This window comes from Hoplias malabaricus, chromosome 17 (assembly GCF_029633855.1).
Source record: "Hoplias malabaricus isolate fHopMal1 chromosome 17, fHopMal1.hap1, whole genome shotgun sequence".
In the NCBI taxonomy this organism is placed as follows: Eukaryota; Metazoa; Chordata; class Actinopteri; order Characiformes; family Erythrinidae; genus Hoplias; species Hoplias malabaricus.
In genome coordinates this window covers 16352724-16363425 of record NC_089816.1, presented here as the reverse complement: position 1 = coordinate 16363425, position 10702 = coordinate 16352724, and the positions used below count along the sequence as shown (strand labels likewise).

General features: G+C 40.3%; 1 protein-coding gene across 3 annotated transcripts in view; it reads right to left on the bottom strand.

The window, feature by feature from the left end:
• Positions 1 to 826: 826 nt before the first annotated feature.
• The window catches only part of mical2b (microtubule associated monooxygenase, calponin and LIM domain containing 2b), a 65732-nt gene continuing 55856 nt past the window's right edge, over positions 827 to 10702 (bottom strand). For all 3 annotated transcript variants that reach the window (XM_066648482.1, XM_066648480.1, XM_066648481.1), the window contains 3 exons: positions 7539 to 7638; positions 5871 to 5944; positions 827 to 2828 (listed from right to left, as the gene is read on the bottom strand). In XM_066648482.1, coding sequence (XP_066504579.1) covers positions 2644 to 2828; positions 5871 to 5944; positions 7539 to 7638 — 359 coding nt within the window. In that variant the 3' untranslated portion in view covers positions 827 to 2643. The remainder of the gene's footprint in view (positions 2829 to 5870; positions 5945 to 7538; positions 7639 to 10702) is intronic.

Here is a 10702-nt window from a genome sequence, read left to right as displayed (position 1 = left end):
ACTGGCTGGAAGTGTCTTTGCGTACAGAGCCGTACAAAAAATTCTATATTTAATGTTTATACTTTCCTTAGATAAAAAGTATCTAAATTTCAGGCTCAAAGTTATTTTACTTGGAACATCTCACACAGGAAATGCACATTCTTTGCTTCGAATGTGTTTTAGTTATTTTTGCCAAATGTCTATACACACAAATATATATATATGGGTTTCCTCCGGGTGACTGTGAGGAGTTTGTGTGTTCTCCCCGTGTCTGCGTGGGTTTCCTCCCACAGTCCAAAAACACACATTGGTAGGTGAATTGGCGACTCAAAAGTGTCCATAGGTGTGAGTTAATGTATGTTGCCCTGTGAAGGACTGGCGCCCCCTCCAGGGTGTGTTCCTGCCTTGCGCCCAATGATTCCAAGTAGACTCTGGACCCATCGCGACCCTGAATTGGATAAGCGATTACAGATAATGAATGAATGAAAAAAAAATAAGCTACATGTGAAATGTCAAGCTGTTGAATGCTTAATATGCCTTGTAATTATTTTGTCGTTATTTGTTGGTAACCCCAGTCTATAACTTCTTAAAAATAACAATTAAATACAAAACAAAAGGGCAAAAGACATTGTATTTCTTATTCCATATTTTCTGTCACAATCAAGTTTGTAAGTCTCACAGATATCTTTTTGTCATTCGTTCTGAATTAAACATTGTGTCAATCAGGATATTTTCCTTCACTTAAACACACACCCGTGTAAATATTGTACGTATGTTTATTTTACAGGTTTTACCTACTTCTAGAAAAGACTTTATATACATTTTCTCAATATGAATATCAGTCATTTCTTTTATATAAAAAACAATGGTTGCCGTAATTGTCGTAGACAACATTAAGTACTCATACATGTAATTAAGTGTTATTTTAAGGGATTCCTCTGAGTATTTTGAAATACTGCCTCTGTTCTTTTCAGTCTACACTCTGGCGTACGGCCCGCACAAACGCTAATATGCTAATATAGCATCATGTGATGAGCACATTAATTTGATACAATTATTCACAGAATGGCCCATTTAAATGTAAACAAACAAACAACTAAATTGTTTAAAACTTTAACAAGCAATGTTTTATTAAATCAAACCATGCCACATTTGGCTGCATTAAATCATAAATTATAAAGTACACAGTCTCTGACATTGCTTTAAGAGAGAAACAGATTGTGTTTGTTTTTTGTTTTTGTTTTCATTATTAAAAAAAACAAAACAATAAAAGATTGAAACACTTCAGCCTTGCACTCAGTGATTCCGGGTCGGCTCAGGACCTACCGCAACCCTCAACTGGAAAAGCGCCTACGGACAACGAATGAATGAATGAATGAATGAAACACTTTAGAAACATAACGTTTTGATGATGACAGCTTTAAACTGAAGTGAGTTGTCATTTAACATTTGCTTTGAAAAGATTCAGTAAGACAACTTATTCAGTCAAGAACATTCACAGCATTTACATTACATCAGAAATTATAATTGCACCCTTGTGAAAATGTATTATATTTATACCACAAGGCAGTTTTAGTGTTCATTTACGTGCTCTTACAGTGTTGTGCTGTTTATTCTTAGTGTTAAAGTTAGTGGCTTTGTATTGATCATCAGAAATGAACATCTTTTAAATAAATAAACTTAACTTGAATACATTGAATACAGTGTAAAGTTTAGGATGAGGCACTTGTTAGTAGTGGTTTAATTCACTAGATTTCATAAGCAGCAGTGAGGCCACCGGAAGGTTCTTTCGGTCGTGGTACACTTTGTCGAGTCAGGTCCAGTGGTAGCACTTTAATAATATCCATTTGCTGTAAATCGACATGAAAAGAGTTAGTCGGTTTCAGTGCACAGTAAAAAGCAAGGATTTCCTGAAGGTTGAGGCAGTTTGTAGAAAGCAGATCTAGAAACAGATCCTGCTGCTATTATTCCCACCACATGTTAGGGTAGGAACTCCAGTCTAGGATTTTGAAATTTGGGTAATTTTGTGATGATCAAGACCAATCACAAATAGACCAAGTCTCAGTTTTGTTTATTACTCGTCGTATGGAGTAGATATCAGTCCTGCACAATGTAGTGTTAAAGTCTTCTTAACAATAACTGTAGTCATCTCAAGAAAGGTGAGTTTACTAGCAGCTGTGGTTGGGATTTACAAGGTTTAAACAGCAGTGGCAAAAATTATTTCAATTTCTATTTCAGTTTTTGAATAAATAAGAGTGCGGCGTGTATCTGCATGTTGTGAAAAATAAAACGCATTGTCTGTGAACCCACTGGCAATTTTCCTTTAAATTAATCTCAGTGATCAACACTGGGCATCCTGGTGCAGCCTATAAAATTAACATGATTAGTGCAAATGTGTAGTCGGCCAATCGTGAATAACAAGTAGTTTATCAATCAACAAGCTGTGTGCTATATTTTCTCATAAGGCTTAAATAATTTGCCACTGTGTTGTTAAAGCTTGTATGACCTACAAATCAATGCTCTGCTACAAATATAATTAGCAGGTGAGTTATACCCGTTGTGTTAGGATAAGCAACCAGCACCAGAACGAACACATCCAAACAAACATGCAGAGAACCGATCCCAGATCAGTGTCCATACACTGATCAGCTAGAGTGTGGTTACTCATGCCCAGTGGAACTGGTAGCCCTTGGATAGGATGAGGCCCTCCAGGTCTCTGTCCTCTGCCTTCTCCTGCAGTCGCTGCTCCTCCAGAAGACTGACCAGTCGATCCCTCTCCTCCACCACCTTCATAACCTCCACCAGGAGAGCCTGCTCCTCTAACAGTTCCCCTGCACTCTTCTCACAGTCTGCAGGGTTAAGACACACAGATAACTTAAAAATATATATAGACTCAGGTCGAGTTAACAGTGATTATTTCTACTTATCACAAAAGCGAATGCAATTTTCTGCACAAAGTGACAAGCAAATAATTTCAGGAGAGCACTGTGAGTGTGTGTGATGACATGTGAAGGTCTGGCGCCTAGACAGGGGCAGGTAGGGTTTTTCCTGCTTGTGCCTATTGATTCCTTGTAGGCTTTGGCTGCACCACAACCCTGATCAGGATGAAGTGGTTACAGAAAATGAGTGATCAAAGAGAAGAATGATTCAGTTACAAATGAGATGAAAAAAAAATTACAAGATGTAATGTGTGTATATCTTGATACTCTATGTTATGTTTAATTTTTATACATTATTTGTCAATGGTTACTGCCCTTTACCACTGTTTTATTACACATGCACACACAAGTACAGGGGGTTAGACAATGAAACTGACACCTGTCATTTTAGTGTGGGAGGCTTCATGGCTAAATTGGAGCAGCCTGGTGGTCAATCTTCATTTATTGCACATTGCACCAGTAAGACCATGTGCATCCAATGGTTCAAACATTGTATCCTGAAGGCGGTGCCGTGTATCAGGACGACAATGCACCAATACACACAGATGCAATACAGAAAGATTGGTTTGATGAACATGAAAGTGAAGTTGAACATCTCCCACGGCCTGCACAGTCACCAGATCTAAATATTATTGATCCACTTTGGGGTGTTTTGGAGGAGTGAGTCAGGAAACGTTTTCCTCCATCAGCATCAATTAGTGAGCTGGCCACTATCCTGCAAGAAGAATAGCTTAAAATCCCTCTGACCACTGTGCAGGACTTGTATATGTCATTCCCAAGACGACCTGACGCTGTATTGGCCGCAAAAGGAGGCCCTACACCATACTAATAAATTATTGTGGTCTAAAACCAGGTGTTTCAGTTTCATTGTCCAACCCCTGTACGTACACATAGATTCAAAATTACTATGTAAAAATCCTCTTCCTTTAACTTACATCTAAAGTTTAAAACACTCTTCCCTTCTTTTTAGTTACTAAAGTTTTTTGTAGTTACAGGTTTAAACATACAAGGAAAGCGCCTGCCCCAAAACAACAAACACTAACACTAGCCACTGTCTTCTGATGCGGCACAGTGGCTTAGTGGTTATCACGTTCGCCTCCCAGCGCTGGGATCTTGGATTCAAGTCCCATCTGGGTGGAGTTTCCATGTTCTCTCTGTGTCTGCATGGGTTTCCTCCAGGGTCTCCGGTTTCCTCCCACAGTCCAACAACATGGAGGTTAGGTGAATTGGCTTCTCTCATAACTGTCCTGGTGTGAATGTGAATGCATGTCTGTTTGTGTGAGTGAATGTGTGTGAGCCCAGACATGGATTGGCACTCTGTCCTGGGTGAAAGCCTAGTGCCCGATGCAGTCCTCCAGGTGGACAGTCGTTCCTGGTCGAGAGTTTGGCACTCAGTGTGTGTGGACTGAGTGTTCTGAGCAGTGTGGATTGTAAAGCATCCTTGGGTGTCTAGAAAGGCGCTATATAAGTGTAAAGATACATACATACACAAAAAAATTATTGAAAAAGTGGGAAAAGACAAATTCAGTTTCTCTCTCAACCACCTCTTTCTCCATCCCTTCATTAAAAGACTACTGAATTAAAACTATCCTGTTTTTGGGGATTATAATTCTGTTGGCTGGATTATAAGCATCCTGCTAATTTCTCATTACAGCTGTCAGAGCGTGGGTATTGTGCGTCCAAAAGAAATCAGGTACATTCACATCTGTGCTGTGCTCAAGTGGGGCCTTTTAACTGCCTCTTAAAAACCTGTTCTCCCTGCGTCTGCGTGGGTTTCTTCCGGGTGTTCCAGTTTCCTCCCACAGTCCAAAAACACACATTGGTAGGTTGATTGGCGACTCAAAAGTGTCCATAGGTGTGAGTGTGTGTTGCCCTGTGAAGGACTGGCGCCACCTCCAGGGTGTATTCCCACCTTGCGCCCAATGATTCCAGGTAGGCTCTAGACCCTGAACTGGATAAGCGGTTACAGATAATGAAAGAATGAATGAATGAATGAATAAGCACATACTATTCTATAAGTGTTGGACTGTGTAATACCGAATGGCATCAATCACTAACGAAGAGATTACAATAATCTAACAGACGAGAGAAAAAGAAAAAGAAAAAGAAAAAAAAAAAATCAAACCCCCATGATTAGAGCAGAAATAAACTTGATTCCTGGAGGCAGTGGACCAACCATTGACTTTCAAATGAAGATTCTATCACCTCCCTCAGCTGCTGTTGACATGCAAAGCATTTATAAGTCACTTTATTTTAGAGATTGGGGATATCTATCATTTTTATCATGTTTTCCAAACCAATAGAGGCTTGTCAAACTCACATTAGATAAGATATTGTATGAGATAAGATATAAGAAAACATATAAGAAGATATTGTAGACAATGTTGACTGCCTGCTTTAGACTATGTAAATATGACTAGAATTCCTTGGACTGTAAGGAGTAGGAAGGAATGGAATGCTGTTCCTTGTCACTACAACTTCAACAAAATTCATCTGTTTGTGGCACGTGAAATGTAATGCTGTGTCACTCAGCTAAACACAATAATAATATTAATAATACAAATGTAAAACATCTTAATATAATCCTGGAAAAGACTCAAAAATGGATTATTACTATATTGATGTTAAATAAATAAATAAAATTGAAACCAGAAATTTCTCGCACCTGATGTCCAAATGTTTATAGCCACTTCTTAAAAAAAAAAAGTTAACTCAGTTCCCATAATGTGCACCTACTGCAGACAGATATTCACAGTTTGTATATTTACCACACTCAACAGCAAGCATTGGACAGTGGGGGCAAAGTCCTCTGGAGTGTCGTAGCTCCATCAAATACTGTCAGGATGAGCTGGAGTTTTGATCCAGAACTAATACATATTTGCCCCTGACCTCAGTAATGTTCTTATGACTGAATGTGAGACAGTGAAAGAGAGAATATGAAGGAGTACTCACCCTCTACTGTCATTCTGCGTCTAAGCTCCTGCTGTAACTGACCTTGTCGGTCCTCTAGCTCCAGCTCCTGAGCACTGCAACACAAACGCAACATTACACATATGGCTGTGTAACTTCAGCAGGCAAATATATAAGTGTGGCCTTCTAGGTTTACTCTTTATTGCTGAAGAGTGAAGTTAGGAGTACTGAAGTACAGAACTGATTCTGTGAATTCACAAACTCTGCATAAAATACTATCCAAAATCTAATAATTGAAAGCTATTTATCTGGGCAGTTAAAGTATTATTTTTATGTACATTCCATTTACAGCAGAATGAAAAGAAATAAGTGAAATCTAGTCAAATATAAACGTAATATCACGGTTAGAAATATACAATGACATTATTGGAAATAGACAAGCTAAATCAGATTATATCACAATTTATTATTCATTATTTGTATTTATTCTAGGGCGGCACGGTGGCGCAGCAGGTAGTGTCGTAGTCATACAGCTCCTGTGAGGAGTGTGGTGTGTTCTCCGTGTCTGCGTGGGTTTCCTCCGGGTGACTGTCTGTGAAGAGTGTGGTGTGTTCTCCCTGTGTCTGCGTGGGTTTCCTCCGGGTGACTGTCTGTGAAGAGTGTGGTGTGTTCTCCCTGTGTCTGCGTGGGTTTCCTCCGGGTGACTGTCTTTGAATGTAGTGTGTTCTCCCTGTGTCTGCATGGGTTTCCTACAGGTGACTGTCTGTGAGGAGTGTGGTGTGTTCTCTGTGTCTGCGTGGGTTTCCTCCGGGTGACTGTCTGTGAGGAGTGTGGTGTGTTCTCCCTGTGTCTGCGTGGGTTTCCTCCGAGTGCTCTGGTTTCCTCCCACAGTACAAAAAACACACGATGGTAGGTGGATTGGCAACTCAAAAGTGTCCGTAGGTGTGAGTGTGTGAGTGAATGTGTGTGTGTGTTGCCCTGTGAAGGACTGGCGCCCCCTCCAGGGTGTATTCCCGCCTTGCGCCAAATGATTCCAGGTAGGCTCTGGACCCACCGTAAACCTGAACTGGATAAGGGTTACAGATAATGAATGAATGAATGAATGAATGTATTTATTCTACTAAAAATATGCTTACAGCTTGTATATGTGACAGTATGTGCATTTACATTTTAATCTAAAAAGAGTAAAAATACTCTTAAATATATAATTCATTCATTCATTCATTCATTATTCATTATCTGTAACTGCTTATCCAGTTCAGGGTCGCGGTGGGTCCAGAGCCTACCTGGACCCTACCAGGAATACCCCCTGGAGGGGGCGCCATTCCTTCACAGGGCAACACACACACACACCCCTACGGACACTTTTGAGTCGCCAATCCACCTACCATCGTGTGTTTTTTGTAATGTGGGAGGAAACCGGAGCACCTGGAGGAAACCCACGCGGACACGGGGAGAACACACCAACTCCTCAGACAGTCACCCGGAGTGGGAATCGAACTCACAACCTCCAGGTCCCTGGAGATGTGTGACTGAGACACTACCTGCTGCACCTACCGTGCCGCCCTAATTATATCATGTTAGATCTAAATGCATTACGCTCTTCTTATTTTAACATCTGATCACAGCTGGTGTGTGAAAATAGCATTCTGAGCTGCTCTCAGTATGTTACAGAGCTGTGAAACATGCAGACACACCAAGTTTCCTTACAATATCATCAGCTCTGATTCATATCTGGCCAGTTTGTTTTTCTCCAGAACAAGTTTAAACCAGGTCTGCAGGAGTGTGGCCTCGTCTGCTGACGGGTCGTCTGAAAGACACAACAAAATACAGGTTACATACACTCACGAAAAAAAAAAAAATGATAATGGATCCCCAGAGTGGCACAACCATTTAAGCACTGGCCCTGTTACCAGTAGATTGCAGGGCAAGGAGGCCAAGCGGGTGCAATTAGCCTCCCTCTCCCTCCATCACACAGCTTTATTAGAAGTGAAACTATGCTTATTCTGCTTTAAAAAGGAAATTAGCATCATTGATATGTATCTCAGAATAATAAACGCTATATACATGCATACGATTTAAAGAACATTGCTAATGCACCAGCTGCTTAAACTTATACTGTGTCTGCATGGGTTTCCTCTGGGTGACTGTCTGTGAGGAGTGTGGTGTGTTCTCCCTGTGTCTGCGTGGGTTTCCTCCGGGTGCTCCAGTTTCTTCCCAAAGTCCAAAAGCACATGTTGGTAGGTGGATTGGTGACTCCAAAGTGTCCATAGGTGTGAGTGTGTGAGTGAATGTGTGAGTGTGTGTTGCCCCCTGGCGCCCCCTTCAGGGTGTATTCCTGCCTCGCGCCCAATGATTCCAGGTAGGCTCTGAACCCACCGCGACCCTGAACTGGATAAGGGTTACAGATAATGAATGAATGAATGAGTGAATGTATTTAGTGTTCATATTGTTACTGTTGTGTTGTGTTAATATTTCATGGATAGACCTACAGATAAGGTCTGAATATATTGTGAAAAAATAAATAAATAAATTAAAAAAATAAAATAAAATATTGACTCCAAATACAGTTACACTTTTTTTTCTCTTGTAACTATACCATTTGAGAGGTTTCTTTCTGATAGTGATAATATACTATATCTAAAATAAAATACAATAAAATCAGTGAACACCGCAGACAGTAACATGATACAGGGTCAGCACCTCACACAATGTCTGAACAGTAGGAACCTCCTCTTTCACGGTGTTCAGAACCATACTTCCAAATTTGGCCTTTGTCCAGGACTTACTCCATTTACCAAGAACACTTTCCATTTGTTTTGTGAGTGTCAGCTGACAGTAGTGAGTCCATTCAGCACAATGCCCCCTTGCTCAGAAACAATCATCTACACACAGACGAATAAACACAGGGACAAAGACTACTGGCCTGATCAAGTCCATGGACGCACTTGATGCATTTCTTCAAAGGAATACACTGAAGGCCATGGTCAACACTCTTAAAACGATGCAGTACACAAAAGCAAACTTTGGAAACAGTCTGTATCTTTCTGCCTTTGCAGTTTGACGACTGAAGAGGGTTTGTTCAATACAGCCCTCAGAAGAGAAAGACTGAGTGTGTGTGTGAGAGGGAGATAGCCTTTGATAACACAAGGCCAGAGATACAGAAGAGTCACATGACGCACTTAAGAAATTGTGCTTTCTTCTTGTTTAGATGTGGGTGGGGGTTGAGGTATGGATGTCTTCACCCTGGATGTACAACAGCTGACTGTACATCCATTCATTTCAAGTCCCAAAATCCACTCGTCACAATATGTAAAGAAGATACATAGAGGCTGAAAAGCTGGAAGACATTAGTAGGTATTTTTGAAAAAATGAAAAAAAAAAAAAATTAAATCCCGTCCCTCCCTAAAAGATGTTAAAATTCAATTTACTGTTCCACCAACAACACACGGCGGCGGCTTTCAGAGCCATGATTATAAACTCATTATACAGACAGGCCCGGTTAGCCTTTTTTCATCAGGAAGAATTGTGCGCTTTAATAACCCCCACATATATCAACATTTGCTAAAATAATGAAACGTCACATTTTCAAAACCATTTTGGAGCACTTTTCCTCTTTCCAGTCTATTTACAGGACCCATTACCTCTACAGTCATTTCAGCACAATTTACAGTCTAAATGGCTATTTGGTTTAAATGCAAATCGCTATTATTTGAATCTCTAATTCTGCCCTCTTACACATGGAAAAAAGCCCTCACACCCAAGCACAGTTTAGGGACTCGGATGGATAATTTAGCACAGCCATACAATGGCAACAAGAGAAAGAAAAGGGGAGGCGGGGGGGATACAAGCCTATTCCAACAACTTCATAGAATAACCTTGCAGTGGTCTTTTACTTCAGAGGATGAAATAAAGAGAGATGTGGGGTGTGGAGTATCTGAGCTGGAATGGCCACAACGCACCAAGGCTGCCTGAAGGCCTCTGATTCAAGTGGAAAAGTGGTTAAGGCTGCATTCCTCACTCTGATGCCTTACAATTACAAACGGATCGAGACTACAGCAAACACATGGTGAACTACTGTAATTTGTCTAAAAGAGTTTTTATTTTGGCTCAGTTCCTCTCTCATTTACAGGGGTCATCAAGAATACATATTTTTGTACTGAAAATAGTTTTACACTTTGCTAAGTTTCTGTGTTTATAATATATGCATATTTCTGTTTGGTGTTTTTTCCTTATTCAAAACTATTTCAGGTGTACTCACTTGGTCCAGTTGAAATGTACCGTGTTGGTGTACGGTTGTCCCCCACTCTCCATTCCCCTGGCCCGTCTCACATTGCATTTTAATGTTCTGAACCAAGCATGCTTTCGTCATCAGATGAAATCAGTCTTTTATTTTAAATAAAGTTGCTTTTTCACAGAACAGTGGAGTTCAGAATTGTAATTTATGACTAATATGGAGTCCCTCACACGCTTTATAGATTTACACATTTTGCAGCGCCGTTGTACTGTATCTAGCCAAATGAACTGGGAGTCAAATGTGCCTGGTACACACTTACACTGCAGATACGTTTGAGGATTTAAGATGTATTTTTAAATGTGAAACACCCCCATTCTCGGACGTAAACGAGAAGCAGAGCAGGTGTGATTAGGTGTGTGATCACAACAGTCATTTAGAAAAAATATATTTAAAATAATGAATAAATAAATACTAAACCCTTGTTTTTAGGGTTTTTTTTAGATTGTGGTGAGTGTTGTACTGCTCTTGAGCACAGTGTTGGTCAGAAATATACAATTACAGGAAGTAACAACTGGGATCTGGTTTCTTAGTGCTTTTACTTTAGAATCCCTAGGTTTTATCCCATGTCACTCAAAGG